Raw genomic sequence first — 19039 nt, 5'->3', positions numbered from 1 at the left:
TGTAGTATAAGCAAGGATGACTCCCATGTCGTGTAATGGTACCTCTTGAATTTTCGTTTGATTCACAGTTTAGATCTTGAATTAAGTCATGATTTTTTTATTCAAAACCAATAACAAGTACTGAACATTGTGTGTTTTATTCCACTGATTCATAAAATGACAGTGATTTTCGGGTTGAATGGCAAACGTAAATATAAATCAACAAAAACAAGTTTCCGTTTGTAGTATAAGAAAGGATGACTCTCCTGTCGTGTAATGGTACCTCTTGAATTTTCGTTTGATGCACAGTTTAGATCTTAAATTAAGTCATGATATTTTTATTCAAAACCAATAACAAGTACTGAACATTGTGTGCTTTATTCCCCTGATTGATAAAATGACAGTGATTTTCGGGTTGAAGAGTAAACATAAATATAAATCAACAAAAACAAGTTTCCGTTTGTAGTATAAGCAAGGATGACTCTCCTGTCGTGTAATGGTACCTCTTGAATTTTCGTTTGATGCACAGTTTAGATCTTAAATTAAGTCATGATATTTTTATTCAAACCCAATAAAAAGTACTGAACATTGTGTGCTTTATTCCCCTGATTCATAAAATGACAGTAATTTTCGGGTTGAAGGGTAAACATAAATATAAATCAACAAAAACAAATTTCCGTTTGATGCACAGTTTAGATCTTAAATTAAGTCATGATATTTTTATTCAAAACCAATAAAAAGTACTGAACATTGTGTGCTTTATTCCCCTGATTCATAAAATGACAGTGATTTTCGGGTTGAAGGGTAAACATAAATTTAAATCAACAAAAACAAGTTTCCGTTTGATGCACAGTTTAGATCTTAAATTAAGTCATGATATTTTAATTCAAAACTAATAACAAGTACTGAACATTGTGTGTTTTATTCCACTGATTCATAAAATGACAGTGATTTTCGGGTTTAGGAGTAAACATAAATATAAATCAACAAAAACAAGTTTCCGTTTGTAGTATAAGCAAGGATGACTCTCCTGTCGTGTAATGGTACCTCTTGAATTTTCGTTTGATGCACAGTTTAGATCTTAAATTAAGTCATGATATTTTTATTCAAAACCAATTACAAGTACTGAACATTGTGTGTTTAATTCAACTGATTCATAAAATGACAGTGATTTTCGGGTTGAAGGGTAAACATAAATATAAATCAACAAAAACAAGTTTCCGTTTGTAGTATAAGCAAGGATGACTCTTTTGTCGTGTAATGGTACCTCTTGAATTTTCGTTTGATGCACAGTTTAGATCTTAAATTAAGTCATGATATTTTTATTGAAAACCAATAACAAGTACTGAACATTGTGTGCTTTATTCCCCTGATTCATAAAATGACAGTGATTTTCGGGTTGAAGGGTAAACATAAATATAAATCAATAAAAACAAATTTCCGTTTGATGCACAGTTTAGATCTTAAATTAAGTCATGATATTTTTATTGAGCACCAATAACAAGTACTGAACATTGTGTGTTTTATTCCACTGATTCATAAAATGACAGTGATTTTCGGGTTGAAGGGTAAACATAAATATAAATCAACAAAAACAAGTTTCAGTTTGTAGTATAAGCAAGGATGACTCTCATGTCGTGTAATGGTACCTCTTGAATTGTCGTTTGATGCACAGTTTAGATCTTGAATTAAGTCATGATATTTTTATTCAAAACCAATAACAAGTACTGAACATTGTGTGCTTTATTCCCCTGATTGATAAAATGACAGTGATTTTTGGGTTGAAGAGTAAACATAAATATAAATCAACAAAAACAAGTTTCCGTTTGATGCACAGTTTAGATCTTAAATTCAGTCATGATATTTTTATTCAAAACCAATTACAAGTACTGAACATTGTGTGTTTTATTCTACTGATTCATAAAATGACAGTGATTTTCGAGTTGAAGGGTAAACATAAATATAAATCAACAAAACAAGTTTCCGTTTGTAGTGTAAGCAAGGATGACTCTCCTGTCGTGTAATGGTACCTCTTTAATTTTCGTTTGATGCACAGTTTAGATCTAAAATTAAGTCATGATATTTTTATTCAAAACCAATAACAAGTACTGAACATTGTGTGTTTTATTCCACTGATTCATAAAATGACAGTGATTTTCGGGTTGAATGGTAAACATAAATATAAATCAACAAAAACAAATTTCCGTTTGTAGTATAAGCAAGGATGACTCTCCTGTTGTGTAATGGTACCTCTTGAATTTTCGTTTGATGCACAGTTTAGATCTTAAATTAAGTCATGATATTTTTATTCAAAACCAATAACAAGTACTGAAAATTGTGTGTTTTATTCCACTGATTCATAAAATGACAGTGATTTTCGGGTTGAATGGTAAACATAAATATAAATCAACAAAAACAAGTTTTCGTTTGTAGTATAAGCTTGATTACTGTCCTGTCGTGTAATGGTACCTCTTGAATTTTCGTTTGATGCACAGTTTAGATCTTAAATTAAGTCATGATATTTTTATTCAAAACCAATAACAAGTACTGAACATTGTATGTTTTATTCCACTGTTTCATAACATGTGTTAACAGAAATAAGTGTGATGAAAATGTGGTTAACTCAGTGGCCAAAAGGGCCACGCTGCGATGTATTAAACACGACTCGAGGTACAAAAGACGAAAACGGGAACAACAGGTTGCGACTGCAGCCACGACGAATACGAATAAGAATGACCTCGTTGCCGCATTTCCCTTCGTCTTCGACTACGGCGGAAATGCAGAAAAAGGGATAAAACAAAAGAAGGGCGCTAACGCGAACAATTAGCTTTAGGTGTAAATCGGATGGTGGAAGTGTAAGGGAGGGTAAGCTATAGCAAAACCAAAGGGTATTAGTGTAGCCAAAGGTCAGACCAGTTCAGACTTGTCTGCCCCTCGGCAATGACACGAACACACACACACACACACACGTACATACAGACATACAAAACAAACAATTAAATTTACATTCATCCTAATGTCTTCTGTCGTTAACAGCGGGGCATGTTACTGATTACAGAGAGAAAACAATCATTCATCAGTAACATTAGATTCTAACAAACATAATTTGGACACTGGGCGGTGGTATTCTCCAGTAGAGGTCTTGACGAACACCGACCTGACGATTCCATCTGGACTGGGAATGATCCGAGTTACTCGACCAATAGGCCAATGTCCTCTAGGAGAATTCGGGGCCACCACAAGCACGGTATCGTCCACAGCCAAATTCTTCTTATCGAAAAGCCATTTTCGACGGTCAGTGAGTGTGGGAAGATATTCTTGAAGCCATCGGCGCCAAAAGTGTGTCGTCATGACTTGCATAGCTTCCCAATGTTTTCGAGAATACAGTTCTCGTCCTCGATGACGTCGTCTTCGGTGTTAGGCGAGTTCTGCGCTAACAAGAAATGATTAGGGGTAAGTGGTTCGGGATCTCGAGGGTCCACACTGACATAGGTCAGTGGACGTCCATTCAACAACGATTCGGCCTGAATCACGAAACCACGTAAAAGCTCTTCGGTAAGCGGACGTGATTCCACAATGGCTTTCAGAGCCACCTTTGCTGATTTTACGAGACTTTCCCAAACGCCTCCGAAATGTGGCGCTAATGGTGGTGAAAAATGCCATTCGATTTCTTGTTTCACCATTTGACCAACGATGTTTTGCTCCTTGAGACGCTCGATGCCTTGTTGGATTGCCTTGTCCCCAGCAACAATTTGAGTTCCATTATCGCTTTACACGACTGACGGACTGGACTGACGGGTGGTGAAGGAAGCAAAGGCGATAAAAAAAGACGACAAGTCGAGTGAGGCTGCAACTTCCAAGTGTACCGCTCTAGTGTTGAGACAGGTTATCAGCAAAACATATCGTTTTACTTTGCGACGATAAATAGTGATGTTGCACGGGCCGAAATAGTCCAAACCCACATGAGTGAATGAACGTTGGAACGGAATAAGACGATGACACGGAAGCGGGGCCATGAAAGGAATGCAGGGAGTAGCTCTATGGCGTTTGAAAGTAAAGAACTTGTGCCGATACCTTTTGATAGCCACTCGTCCTTTAATGATCCAATATTGAGACCTTATTGAGCTGAGCAGTCTTTCTGGAGATGGATGAAACAGGAGATCATGCTCTCTCATGACGATTAAACGCGTGAGTGGATGATCGTGAGGCAGGATTTTGGGATGCTTGATGTCGAACGAAAGGGAGGCGTAATTAAGCGTTCTCCTACTCGCAATATTCCTTCTTCATCCAGAAATGGTGATAAAGTAATCAGCGTCAAACTCAATTTTAAAGGCCTTTTATTCTTTAAAGCCTCTATTTCTTCGGAATATTTCTCCAATTGCGCAGATTTGATGCAATGATTAGCAGCGTGCTGAATGCATTTGACACTAATGCGTGATTTGTCACGATCCAGCAATTCAAATTTCGAGTTGGAAATGAAACGAAGGATCCATGCAACAATTCGCATCACTACGTCATAGTTGGAATTTCGTTCCAAAAGTGAGCGGAGCCTGTTTTCTTCAGCGGGGCCGTAAACGAGCCCAATTCAGTTGGTGGCTGATACCTCTGGATTTTTGACAGAAGGTTCGGGAAGTTTAATGCTTATCGGCCAGGCGTTTTCTTCTTGCTGCAAGAAGTCTGGGCCATTAACCCAACGGTAATTCTCCATCATCTCATCAGGAAAAAGTCCTCTGCTGCACTCATCAGCTGGATTTTCGATACCTGGGACATGTCTCCATTCAGATGGTTGAGAATGCTCTAAGATTTCGGATATTCGATTTGCGACGAACGTCTGAAAGCGACATGTCTTTGAGGCTATCCACTGAAAGACAGTTTTAGAGTCAGACCAATAGATGATTTGATTGATGGGGATACGAAGGGTCGATTGGACGAACTTCACAAGGCGTAGTGCCACAACTGCTCCTTGGAGTTCTAATTTCGGAACGGTCAGCGGAAGAAGGGGTGCCACGCGGGACTTTGATGTAACGAAATTTACGGCGACGATATTGTTGCGATAGGTTACTCGTAGATATACCACAGAGCCAAACCCAACGGTGGATGCATCGCAAAAGGCATGCAGCTGAATGTCTTGGATGTCACTAGACGAATTTAGAGCTCGCGGGATCTTGAACGCTTCGAGCTGGCTAAGATTAGTAGTCCACTTGTTCCACTGGTGTTGAATTACTTCGGGAACTTGGTCATCCCAGTCAACACCGACAGGCCACAATTCTTGTAGAATTCTTTTGGCGCTAAGGATCACTGGTGATAAAAACCCCAGTGGGTCATACAAGGTAGACACAGCACTCAAGATCCGACGCTTAGTACTCGCTTCGACGTCGGTTTTAACATCAAAGATGAAGCTGTCACTTTTGCTGTCATATAAAACCCCTAAGGTTCTCTCCGCGGGCAAATCCTCTAGATCCAAATTCAGGCGAGGCTGATTACGATCACCTTCTGGTACACATGACAATACCCGTCGAGATGAAGAGAGCAATTGGTTCAGGTGGAATCCTCCCTTTTTTAGCAATGCTGTAGAATCTTTGACCACACGACTAGCTTCCTCTTCGGTGTAAAAAGAATCCAGATGGTTATTTACATAGAAGTTCTTGTAGAATCGTTCAGCAGCTTCAGGAAATTCTTCACGATGTAGGTCAGCAATATGTCGAAGGACTTGGGAGCAGATGAAAGGGGATGAAACTGATCCAAAGATTTGTCGCTGCATTTCATATACGGTGGGTCTTTTTCGAGAGCCAGGTAGACGCCATAGAAATCGTAGGGCGGAACGGTCTTCTTTCTTCACGCCAACTTGAAGAAACATTTGTTGAATATCCCCAGATAGGGACACCGACTTTTCTCTGAAGAGTAGAAGGGTAGCACCTATGTCATTGATGAGATTGGGACCCTTTAAGAGCACTTCGTTGAGCGCAACTCCTTGAAAGTTTGCCGAAGCGTCGAAGACCACCCTAACCTTTTCGGGTTTTCGAGGATTTACGACTCCATGATGGGGAAGGTAGCACTTTCTCCCAAAAGTGCCCTTCAATTTACTTTCTTTGAGAGGCCGCGCGAATCCCTTTTCCAAATAGTCATCGATTACGGCTTTGTATCTCTCAGCAAAATTAGAATTGTGAACAAATTTGTTTTCGATAGAGAAAAGTCGACGCAATGCACTATTGTAATTGTCGGGTAATGCGATATCTTCTGAAACCCATGGTAGACCTACTTCATACCTGGTTCCGTCGAATTGAATAGTTGCATCGAATTTCTTCATCGCTAGTTTATCCTCGGTTAATTCTAGTGGTTGAACCGGAGTTACAATTGGAAAGCTTTCCGTTTCCCACAATTTCTCGACTTGACGTAAAAGTAGTGCTTCCGTCGGTGATTCTTGTACAAGGTAGCAGAGTTTTTGCACCGACATCAGTGGTTTGTTTGAACGACAAACCGTTGAATCATGCTGCTGCGTCCCTAATGTTAGATCGCCAACGCAAGTCCAACCAAATGGCGTCAATAAACCAAAGGGAGCGTCGGTTCCAACAGGAGGTAGTCTTTCATCGAGACGTAAGTGTAGCCATTGGTTTCCCGCTCCAATAAGGATGGTTGGTTCTCCAACATAAACCAGTTTTACGTCTTTGAAATGAGGGTAACGACTTCGGATCTCCATTAACTCCTTCGGTGGGCATGGTAACTTTAGGTACTGAGTCAACACAGTAGAGACCTGCTTTAAATCCGATTCAAAAGATCTATCACGAGCCTTCCCCGTCAGACTAACTGTAGTTGATTGAAACTGTGGGTCTTGGCCGTGAAACGAGCCAAAGGATACATTCCTTGCATTCCCTTTGCATTTGAGCTGTTTAGCTACATCCTCTCGAATTAAGTTAACGGTCGCTCATGGATCTAGAAAAGCGAAAGTTTCTATTTCCACCCCGTTAGCTTGAAGTAACACACGAACGATAGCTAGGGAAGTGTTTATAGCCGTATCCCTGTTTTTAATGGTCATTGCGCGACCATCAGACGATTTTGCTGATGGCTGGCCTGCATTTTTAGTGGTTGAAGCATTCGCCGGATAAACTCGAGGTGCTCCGTGCAATAGCATCCCAAATCATTCAGCATATTTGACGCAACTTGTGTGCGGATAAAGTGAGTAACGCACCAACGCTGTATTGCGGAGCTCGAATTGGTAAAGTTAATAATCCCTATTTAAAAAAAAAACAATATCTTTTAGTAATGGCGTTTTGAGAAACAGAAAGCACACATGTTACTTCGTGAACGATTTGCCGCTTCAGCATTTATGGTTTGCTCTACTACAAGATCAATTGGTGTCCGTGAAAAGGACTTGTTGGTTCTTCTAATCGAAATCATCCCCTTTTCAAATTGTTCTGTGATTCCAGGATGAGTGTCTTCCATTCGTAACATATTATCATGAAACATGGTAAAAAAGAGAAAGAAGGATTAATAAGAAACTAGCTAATTCATTGTGCAATATACCTGACGCCCCATCTAGCGTAATTTTGATGGTTAAACGCAAAAAAAGCTTCGAAATTTCAGGTTGAAGGTAAATATAAAGACGGTAGTCTCCCGTCCTTATCGATCGAGAAAAACGATGATATAATCCTATGAGCTCTATGTAGATCAAATAATATTTTGCAGTTGCACCGTACCCACCATTTAAGGTAATTTCCTTGTAGGATTTGTATCTGCAAAAAAGATAACACATTAGAGGAACAAGAAGTTGCAATATTAAGATTAAATATACTTTTCGTGGATTTATAGTAGCTCAATTGGAATTGACCCATGGAATACATCGTCTCCACAGGGATATTTATCTCCGATTTTGAGAAACAGCAACAAACGTGGGAGACTCTCTAACAACGCTGGATTGTCTTCCTTTTCTAGAAATGCACGGAAGTAAAAAATTTCTAGTGAAACCGCGAGGAGTGGGTGGATGCGGTTACACCGACTATAATTTGTCCCAAGGAGGAAACCGTTGAGTGATCCCGCAGCCAGTACTCCGCTTTCTGTTAGTGCATATCGAGCCCCAGACTCGGCGATGAATTTCCCTACTGCTTTGAAAAACGAGAGAAAGATGTGGAAAGATCCGAGCTGGATGAAGAGGTTATTAAATCTTGGTTTCTCCATTGACTGGATACACAGTGCTTGTTTTGCTATTGCGAGGTCGTAAGAAACGGAGATGTATATCTGGTTACACTCCTTTAAGATTCGAAGAGATCTTTCCATTGTCTCTTTAATCACATTCACTCGAGTTGGAGATGCGTCTATTTGCGGCAAATAACGCACTCTTTGAAGAGGGAGGACATCTTTTACAATCCGAGAGTTCCACCCGGTCCACATAGGTGTATTCGGCACGCAGTGGCATAGTGATAACATCCATAAGAAGTCAAGTTTAAAAGCAGTTTCCAAAGTGCTAGGTGGTGGAAGTGATCTCCTACTGTCTGTTAAAGCCAGCATGGGCTCAGACAGCATTCTGGGTTTTTTGTAATAAGGTTCATTATTATATCTCTTGATATGAATGCCCGTCGTCGCTTCCCAGTTTGTAGTATGATATCACATTCGTCTTCTTCGAATTCATTCAATGGAAGAAAGTTGTCACCATCAGGGGGAATATCTTGTGTCACGATTCCCACCGTGTCATGTAACGTATCTTTTCCCGTAAGCGTTTCAACGAAAAGATCGAAATTATCAAAGGCAAATCCAGTGTTGAGATCCGGTCTGCGAAGCAAACTTTCAGGCAATAACTTAGATTCCTCAACAGCACCAAAAGCTAGCTCTGTTTCCAAATCTTCTACGAAATTGTAGCACACGCAATGTCCAAAACGGTTCATTACGTCAATCACCTCGCGTTTTCCTATATTGCCAATATATTTTACTAAAAATTTAAATGTCCATGAGAATAGCAATAACATTGATTACCTGTTGTAGATTTAAGGTACATCCCGAGCATCAATTGCTTTGATGGCTTGTAGAGTCCATTAGTGACGGCAAAAATGGTGTCATCCATCAAAGTATCTATTCTAATCTTTCTTCTGTTTGAGATTTCACTTTTGTCTGTATGAGCGTTAAGACTTGAATTGGAATGTCAAGATGGTAATTCATTGAGATAAAAAAATTGCATTCATATTTCTCCTATAGCTTAAAACAAAGTTTACCTGCTACCAGACTTTCAAAAAAGCTTTGAAGCAAATTTGGTGGTTTAACTTCTCCGGCAATGAGATCCCCAATGTTAACGTGTTTTGGGAGAATATTGCGGGGCGTTTCCAATATCAAATTGAATGAAGGCGACTTCTTTTACCTATAAATTAATTACATGATATTATTAAACTAAAAATCAACTTACGTTTAGAAGTGTTATTACCTTGTAATCAGAACTGATGTTCGCATCAAAAAATGTCAGTAAAGCCTTGTCGACGTTCAAGTCGGATTTGAAAATGATTTGTCCAACACCTTCGACAATGTGATTTATGACTGTTACTTTGTCACCAAAATAGCTGATCAATTTCTCTAATACCTCACACTTGCGCACTCTACAAATACTATTATAATCCAAACCAAGTTCGGATAGCAGCAATCGATAGTGTTTTGTGATATCTTTCACACGATGAACCTCTTCTTCCTTCATGATTTTTTCTTCCAAAAAAGCTATTATTTTTGGCATAGCGTTTTCCCTAATGCTCTTGTTTAAAACCCACTTGGATTGATGTTCCTCTTCTCGTTTCTTTACTGCACTTTTGGCTGCAGAAGCAAACTTTTTCCGGCACGAATTATGATATTTTATTTCTTTAGAAAAAGATTGCAAGTTCGATTCGAGATTCCCTATCTTTCTTACTATGGCTTCATCGTCGAGGATTATGGCGTCATTCATTATACCGATCTGAAAACATAAAAAATTATTAATTATTATTATTGTTATTAATAATATAAAGGCAATTTATGAATTCTGTTACTTGAATATTTTCTGTCGAGCAACTTGTAAGACATTCATTTTTCCCATTATGTTCCTTTCGTACTTTATCACAAAAAAGACAGCGATTTAAAAAAACACCAGTTCTTGTATTGCTGACATTAGGCTGTTTCCCAGATCTTAAATTACGTGCAGGAGTGTTAGAATTGCTTTGTGTTGCACAAGCTGTTTCTGCATCTACAAAACGTAGGATAATTCTTAATGGAATAATCTTTAAATAAATGTTTATGAAAATTACCTGGAACGCTTGAAGAATCTTGAACTGCACTTGCACTTTCACTGTTTTTATTGCACTGTTTTTCTTTGGCTAATTTTATCTGACTGCTGGAAACAGCAGTGAATTTACTATAACAGGAAGAGTGATAGCCCTGGGTGTCATCAGGAGTTTCAGGTAGGTTTAATCCACTGAATTTTGAATTTGTTCGAAACTTGTAAACAAGTAGTGCATTTTTACATTTCAAAAGTTTTTCATCATCAAACATTTTTATCTTCTCCGTACTCGCAGTATCAACTATGTGAATCACACATATCTTTTCTTTATTTGAGGGAGTCATTTAAAAAATGAAATACACTTGTAAACACAGTGTAAATATAACATTCTTAGTATTGTTTACGCAGAGTAACACACTAATGAATGGAATAGCAGACAGCTCAAGGAACGCTGCCAAACTTTACAAATATATATAAGTAAAAAAAAATTATGGCGTGAAAAGATAATTATATCGTAAAAAGATATATATAGTTGCAGTTGTAAAAAATTGTAAAAAAAAAATATATTTCCGAATTAGGCGGGTGGGATGCGGTGTTGCCATTGTTAAATAAATACGTCTGACAGGACAAATCTAGTAGTTTAACTGATTCTGTTTCCTATAAAACGGCCAATAATTGCGTCTGTTCTTATACCATAATTATCAGGAGGAACTGGGCTATTTTATGGTGTTTTTGGTTTATTTGCCGCTAAGTTTCACAAAAACAGTCAAATTGGCCCAATTTCAAAACGTCTGTTTGTCCCTAAAACGGCCAAAAAAAACGTCTGTTCGTACAACCTAAGAATCAGCGTAATTTCCCCAATCTAATGGTATAAGTTTTATCCTTGCCGCTTGGTTTGACAAAAACCGTCATTCACGCCGACTTTGACGACGCGTCACGGGTGAACGCGGCCGATGTCAGCCGACAGAGATTGGTTTTATTATTGGTGAGAACCCCATCTATCGATAAGAATCGTCAAACCTTTTGCCCTTAGGTTTGACATCACTTGATAGCTGTCTCTTAGTCTAAAATATAAATAAACAAAAACAAGTTTCCATTTGTAGTATAAGCAAGGATGACTCTCCTGTCGTGTAATGGTACCTCTTGAATTTTCGTTTGATGCACAGTTTAGATCTTAAATTAAGTCATGATATTTTTATTCAAAACCAATAACAAGTACTGAACATTGTGTGTTTTATTCAACTGATTCATAAAATGACAGTGATTTTCGGGTTGAAGGGTAAACATAAATATAAATCAACAAAAACAAGTTTCCGTTTGTAGTATAAGCAAGGATGACTCTTCTGTAGTGTAACTGTATCTCTTGAATTTTGGTTTCTTCCACTGTTTAGACCTTAAATAAAGGCATTATATTTTCATTCAAAACCAATAACAAGTACTGAACGTTGTGTGTTTTATTCCAATGATTTATAAAATGACAGTCATTTTCAGGTTGAAGGGTAAACATAAATATAAATCAAAAAAACAAGTTTCCGTTTGTAGTATAAACAATGTTGACTCTCCTGTCGTGTAATGGTACCTCTTGATTTTTCGTTTTATGCACAGTTTAGATCTTAAATTAAGTCATGATATTTTTATTCAAAACCAATAACAAGTACTGAACATTGTGTGTTTTATTCCACTGATTCATAAAATGACAGTGATTTTCGGGTTTAGGAGTAAACATAAATATAAATGAACAGAAACAAGTTCCGTTTGTAGTATAAGCAAGGATGACTCTCCTGTCGTGTAGTGGTACCTCTTGAATTTTCGTTTCATGCACAGTTTAGATCTTAAATTCAGTCATGATATTTTTATTCGAAACCAATAACAAGTACTGAACATTGTGTGTTTTATTCCACTGATTCATAAAATTACAGTTATTTTCGGGTTGAAGGGTAAACATAAATATAAATAAACAAAAACAAGTTTCCGTTTGTAGTATAAGCAAGGATGACTCTCCTGTCGTGTAATGGTATCTCTTGAATTTTCGTTTGATGCACAGTTTAGATCTTAAATTAAGTCATGATATTTTTATTCAAAACCAATAACAAGTACTGAACATTGTCTGTTTTATTCCACTGATTCATAAAATGACAGTGATTTTCGGGTTGAAGAGTAAACATAAATAGACTAAGAGACAGCTATCAAGTGATGTCAAACCTAAGGGCAAAAGGTTTGACGATTCTTATCGATAGATGGGGTTCTCACCAATAATAAAACGAATCTCTGTCGGCTAACATCGGCCGCGTTCACCCGTGACGCGTCGTCAAAGTCGGCGTGAATGACGGTTTTTGTCAAGCCAAGCGGCAAGGATAAAACTTATACCATTAGTTTGGGGAAATTACGCTGATTCTTAGGTTGTACGAACAAACCTTTTTTTTGGCCATTTTAGGGACAAACAGACGTTTTGAAATTGGGCCAATTTGAATGTTTTTGTCAAACTCTTTGGCAAATAAACCAAAAACACCATAAAATAGCCCAGTTCCTCCTGATAATTATGGTATAAGAACAGACGTAATTATTAGCCGTTTTATAGGAAACAGAATCAGTTAAACTGCTAGATTTGTCCTGTCAGACGTATTTATTTAACAATGGCAACACCGCATCCCACCCGCCTAATTCGAAAATATATTTTTTTTTACAATTTTTTAAAACTGCAACTCATATATCTTTTTACGATATAATTATCTTTTCACGCCATAATTTTTTTTACTTATATATATTTGTAAAGTTTGGCAGCGTTCCATGAGCTGTCTGCTATTCCGTTAATTAGTGTGTTACTCTGCGTAAACAATACTAAGAATGTAATATTTACACTGTGTTTACAAGTGTATTTCGTTTTTAAAATGACTCCCTCAAAAAAATAAAAAGATATGTGTGATTCACATAGTTGATACTGCGAGTACGGAGAAGATAAAAATGTTTGATGACGAAAAACTTTTGAAATGTAAAAATGCACTACTTGTTTACAAGTTTCGAACAAATTCAAAATTCAGTGGATTAAACCTGCCTGAAACTCCTGATGACACCCAGGGCTATCACTCTTCCTGTTATCGTAAATTCACTGCTGTTTCCAGCAGTCAGATAAAATTAGCCAAAGAAAAACAGTGCAATAAAAACAGTGAAAGTGCAAGTGCAGTTCAAGATTCTTCAAGCGTTCCAGGTAATTTTCATAAACATTTATTTAAAGATTATTCCATTAAGAATTATCCTACGTTTTGTAGATGCAGAAACAGCTTGTGCAACACAAAGCAATTCTAACACTCCTGCACGTAATTTAAGATCTGGGAAACAGCCTAATGTCAGCAATACAAGAACTGGTGTTTTTTTAAATCGCTGTCTTTCTTGTGATAAAGTAAGAAAGGAACATAATGGGAAAATGAATGTCTTACAAGTTGCTCGACGGAAAATATTCAAGTAATAGAATTCATAAATTGCCTTTATATTATTAATAACAATAATAATAATTAATAATTTTTTATATTTTCAGATCGGTATAATGAATGATGCCATAATCCTCGACGATGAAGCCATAGTAAGAAAGATAGGGAATCTCGAATCGAACTTGCAATTCTTTTCTAAAGAAATAAAATATCATAATTCGTGCCGGAAAAAGTTTTCTTCTGCAGCCAAAAGTGCAGTAAATCAACGAGAAGAGGAACATCAATCCAAGTTGGTTTTAAACAAGAGCATTAGGGAAAACGCTATGCAAAAAATAATAGCTTTTTTGGAAGAAAAAATCATGAAAGAAGAAGAGGTTCATCGTGTGAAAGATATCACAAAACACTATCGATTGCTGCTATCCGAACTTGGTTTGGATTATAATAGTATTTGTAGAGTGCGTAAGTGTGAGGTATTAGAGAAATTGATCGGCTATTTTGGTGACAAAGTAACAGTCATAAATCACACTGTCGAAGGTGTTGGACAAATCATTTTCAAATCCGACTTGAGCGTCGACAAGGCTTTACTGACAACTTTTGATGCGAACATCAATCCTGATTACAAGGTAAAAACACTCCTAAACGTAAGTTGATATTTAGTTTAATAATATCATGTAATTAATTTATAGGTAAAAGAAGTCGCCTTCATGCTTCGCAATTTGATATTGGAAACGACCCGCAATATTCTCCCAAAACACGTTAACATTGGGGATCTCATTGCCGGAGAAGTTAAACCACCAAATTTGCTTCAAAGCTATTTTGAAAGTCTGGTAGCAGGTAAACTTTGTTTTAAGCTATAGGAGAAATATGAATGCAATTTTTTTATCTCAATGAATTACCATCTTGACATTCCAATTCAGGTCTTAAGGCTCATACAGACAAAAGTGAAATCTCAAACAGAAAGAAGATTAGAATAGATACTTTGATGGATGACACCATTTTTGCCGTCACTAATGGACTCTACAAGCCATCAAAGCAATTGATGCTCGGGATGTACCTTAAATCTACAACAGGTAATCAATGTTATTGCTATTCTCATGGACATTTAAATTTTTAGTAAATTATATTGGAAATATAGGAAAACGCGAGGTGATTGACGTAATGAACCGTTGTGGACATTGCGTGAGCTACAATTTCGTAGAAGATTTGGAAACAGAGCTAACTTTTGGTGCTGTTGAGGAATCTAAGTTATTGCCTGAAAGTTTGCTTCGCAGACCGGATCTCAACACTGGATTTGCCTTTGATAATTTCGATCTTTTCGTTGAAACGCTTACGGGAAAAGATACGTTACATGACACCGTGGGAATCGTGACACAAGATATTCCCCCTGATGGTGACAACTTTCTTCCATTGGATGAATTCGAAGAAGACGAATGTGATATCATACTACAAACTGGAAAGCGACGACGGGCATTCATATCAAGAGATATAATAATGAACCTTATTACAAAAAACCCAGAATGCTGTCTGAGCCCATGCTGGCTTTAACAGACAGTAGGAGATCACTTCCACCACCTAGCACTTTGGAAACTGCTTTTAAACTTGACTTCTTATTGATGTTATCACTATGCCACTGCGTGCCGAATACTCCTATGTGGACCGGGTGGAACTCTCGGATTGTAAAAGATGTCCTCCCTCTTCAAAGAGTGCGTTATTTGCCGCAAATAGACGCATCTCCAACTCGAGTGGATGTGGTTAAAGAGACAATGGAAAGATCTCTTCGAATCTTAAAGGAGTGTAACCAGATATACATCTCCGTTTCTTACGACCTCGCAATAGCAAAACAAGCACTGTGTATCCAGTCAATGGAGAAACCAAGATTTAATAACCTCTTCATCCAGCTCGGATCTTTCCACATCTTTCTCTCGTTTTTCAAAGCAGTAGGGAAATTCATCGCCGAGTCTGGAGCTCTATATGCAGTAACAGAAAGCGGAGTACTGGCTGCGGGATCACTCAACGGTTTCCTCCTTGGGACAAATTATAGTCGGTGTAACCGCATCCACCCACTCCTCGCGGTTTCACTAGAAATTTTTCACTTCCGTGCATTTCTAAAAAAGGAAGACAATCCAGCGTTGTTAGAGAGTCTCCCACGTTTTTTGCTGTTTCTCAAAATCGGAGATAAATATCCCTGTGGAGACGATGTATTCCATGGGTCAATTCCAATTGAGCTACTAGAAATCCACGAAAAGTATATTTAATCTTTATATTGCAACTTCTTGTTAATCTCATGTGTTATCTTTTTTGCAGATACAAATCCTACAAGGAAATTACCTTAAATGGTGGGTACGGTGCAACTGCAAAATATTATTTGATCTACATAGAGCTCATAGGATTATATCATCGTTTTTCTCGATCGATAAGGACGGGAGACTACCGTCTTTATATTCACCTTCAACCTGAAATTTCGAAGCTTTTTTTGCGTTTAACCATCAAAATTACGCTAGATGGGCGTCAGGTATATTGCACAATGAATTAGCTAGTTTCTTATTAATCCTTCTTTCTCTTTTTTACCATGTTTCATGATAATATGTTACGAATGGAAGACACTCATCCTGGAATCACAGAACAATTTGAAAAGGGGATGATTTCGATTAGAAGAACCAACAAGTCCTTTTCACGGACACCAATTGATCTTGTAGTAGAGCAAACCATAAATGCTGAAGCGGCAAATCGTTCACGCGGTAACATGTGTGCTTTCTGTTTCTCAAAACGCCATTACTAAAAGTTATTGTTTTTTTTTAATAGGGATTATTAACTTTACCAATTCGAGCTCCGCAATACAGCGTTGGTGCGTTACTCACTTTATCCGCACGCAAGTTGCGTCAAATATGCTGAATAATTTGGGATTGCACAGGAAGGAAGACATAGCCAGAGAAGCACACCCTAGCCGTATCCGAAAAGATATGAAACAACTCAAAGAACTAACGGACTTCTTAATTTCTTGCAAAAGTCCCTTTTCTGATGAAAACGAACCGTTATTCAATATCAGTACTGGCAAGGCTGCCTCTAATGAAACGCAAAAATTTTTGCTTAACGTAAGGGAAATTGGCGAAAAAGCAATGAATGATTACATCGAACGTTGCCATGAAGATCCCCTTTCATTCGAACTCCCCATAAGAAGACAGAAAATATCGACTTTCGCCAACGACGGAAAAAAGATAAAACGAAGTTGCGAGGGAATCATAAAAGAAATCAAAATGGAACGTGATATATTGGGGAAGCTGCTGATGATTTCACTCAATCATAAACTTGATATCGGACCCGTCTTACAATACCCACTCACTCCCGTCCCACTACTATTCAGCCATCTTGATGGGACGATAAACAGTACCGACAAAGCGGTGCTCTACAAAAATCAAGAGAAAAGAGTTGACAGTGTTGGACCGGAAATTATTGATGTGTACATAGTGGACGGATTTTTCTTCTTACACCTTTTGGGTCCCAACATACCACAGATTTACGAAGATATCGCTAGGTTTATCCTGGTAAAACTTTGCAAATTAAAGGCAATGACGATTCATCTTGTTTTCGATCGCATCCTATCCCCTTCCATCAAAGATTTGGAACGTGATGTTCGAAGTGACTGTGATCGCTCAACCAATTACGGTTCCTTTGGAAAAAAAACAAAAGAGACCCGCAAATTTTTTAAAGGCCTTAAGAAATGATTCTTTCAAAATACAGCTTGTAAAATTCCTTGCGGACGCATTCGAGGACGACTCTTACATTAATATACTTGTTGAAAAAACAGTGTATATCACTAAAGACACGAACTGCTACTCCTATAAAGTTTTAGAAGATCGCATAATGAAATCCAAAGAATTACACATGGAAAATTCCCACGAGGAAGCAGATTCAAAGGTATAGATTTTAATGCGCACACACAATATATCATTATTCACCTAAATTTCTTTGTTGCTTTCAGATGATAACTCATCTCGCCTCCGTCAAAGGGCCTGCGCATGTGGTTATCCGATCTTGGGACACAGACGTGTTGGTCATCGCGCTAGCTAACTGCCATATGATAAGTAAAGACATTTCTATATACATGGAAGTCGGAATCGCAAGCAAGAACTCCCTCCGTTTTATTGATGTTAGTTCCCTGTACGGAAAACTCGGACCTCGATTTGCAAGATCTCTCGCTGGATTTCATTCTTTCACCGGTTGTGATCAAAATCCTGCAGGAAAAGTCAGGCCACTAGCGATTCTCGAAAAATCATTACTATATCATGATGCTTCCTCATCCCTTGGTGCATCAGAAACAATTGACGAGAAAACAATCTCTACAATTGGGTTGTACGTGTGCGAAATGTATGGTTTCAAGAAACATACTGGAAATGCAGATCAACTTGATGTCGATGACGCCAGGCTTCAAATTTTTTCAAAAGTCTACCAGTCTGGTTCAAGCAATCCAATGTCGAAAGTGAAAGGGTTGGATGGAAGCTCACTTCCTCCCTGCAATACAGTTCTTTTTCAGCAAATTCTCAGGGCAAATTCGATTTGCTCGGGATGGAATTTTGCTACGGATCCTAAGCCTCATATTTTCCCACCAGACAAAAACGGTTGGAGGAAAGAAAAAAACAACTCCGGTGTCGAATCATATAATCTACATTGGTTCGATGGAGAAATGGTTCCAAAAAATCTGGATGACGTTTTGTATACTGATCCGCAAGAGGAAGACAAAGGAGAAGAAGAAGAAGAAGAGGAAGAAGAAGAAGAAGAAAAAGAAGGTCACGAAGAAGGAAACGATGATTTGGAATCAGCTGACAGCGATGCAGATTAGTCAAAACAATAAGTTTAAATAAAATTATTGTTTTTACTTTGTAATAATTTACAGTTTATTGATCCAGTTTAATAATCCAGAATAAACTACCTGTTTTTATCATTTGAAAGAGTTATTTAATCAATTATTAATGAAACTGGCGAATTGTTATTAGACTGGTATACGAATTAGGCGGGTGGGATGCGGTGTTGCCATTGTTAAATAAATACGTCTGACAGGACAAATCTAGCAGTTTAACTGATTCTGTTTCCTATAAAACGGCCAATAATTACGTCTGTTCTTATACCATAATTATCAGGAGGAACTGGGCTATTTTATGGTGTTTTTGGTTTATTTGCCGCTAAGTTTGACAAAAACAGTCAAATTGGCCCAATTTCAAAACGGCTGTTTGTCCCTAAAACGGCCAAAAAAAACGTCTGTTCGTACAACCTAAGAATCAACGTAATTTCCCCAATCTAATGGTATAAGTTTTATCCTTGCCGCTTGATTTGACAAAAACCGTCATTCACGCCGACTTTGACGACGCGTCACGGGTGAACGCGGCCGATGTCAGCCGACAGAGATTGGTTTTATTAT

The 19039-nt window shown here is 37.9% G+C and overlaps 1 protein-coding gene and 2 pseudogenes across 1 annotated transcript; 1 reads left to right on the top strand and 2 right to left on the bottom strand.

Moving 5' to 3' along the window:
* Positions 1–4564: 4564 nt before the first annotated feature.
* LOC123477554 lies at positions 4565–6676 on the bottom strand. The gene has a single exon (XM_045180934.1). It carries the CDS (start codon positions 6674–6676, stop codon positions 4565–4567), a length of 2112 nt encoding a protein of 703 aa, XP_045036869.1.
* Positions 6677–8524: 1848 nt separating this feature from the next.
* Positions 8525–10565, bottom strand: LOC123477553 (annotated as a pseudogene).
* A 3177-nt stretch (positions 10566–13742) lies between these two features.
* LOC123477552 lies at positions 13743–15115 on the top strand (annotated as a pseudogene).
* The last annotated feature ends 3924 nt before the right edge of the window (positions 15116–19039 follow it).

This window comes from Daphnia magna, unplaced genomic scaffold (genome assembly GCF_020631705.1).
Source record: "Daphnia magna isolate NIES unplaced genomic scaffold, ASM2063170v1.1 Dm_contigs083, whole genome shotgun sequence".
NCBI classification, from domain to species: Eukaryota; Metazoa; Arthropoda; class Branchiopoda; order Diplostraca; family Daphniidae; genus Daphnia; species Daphnia magna.
This window is presented reverse-complemented; position numbering and strand designations above follow the sequence as displayed.

What these genes read in the sequence shown, in the direction of transcription:
- LOC123477554 (XM_045180934.1), bottom strand. Translation starts at nt 6,676, where the DNA reads ATGGAGATCCGAAGTCGTTACCCTCATTTCAAAGACGTAAAACTGGTT.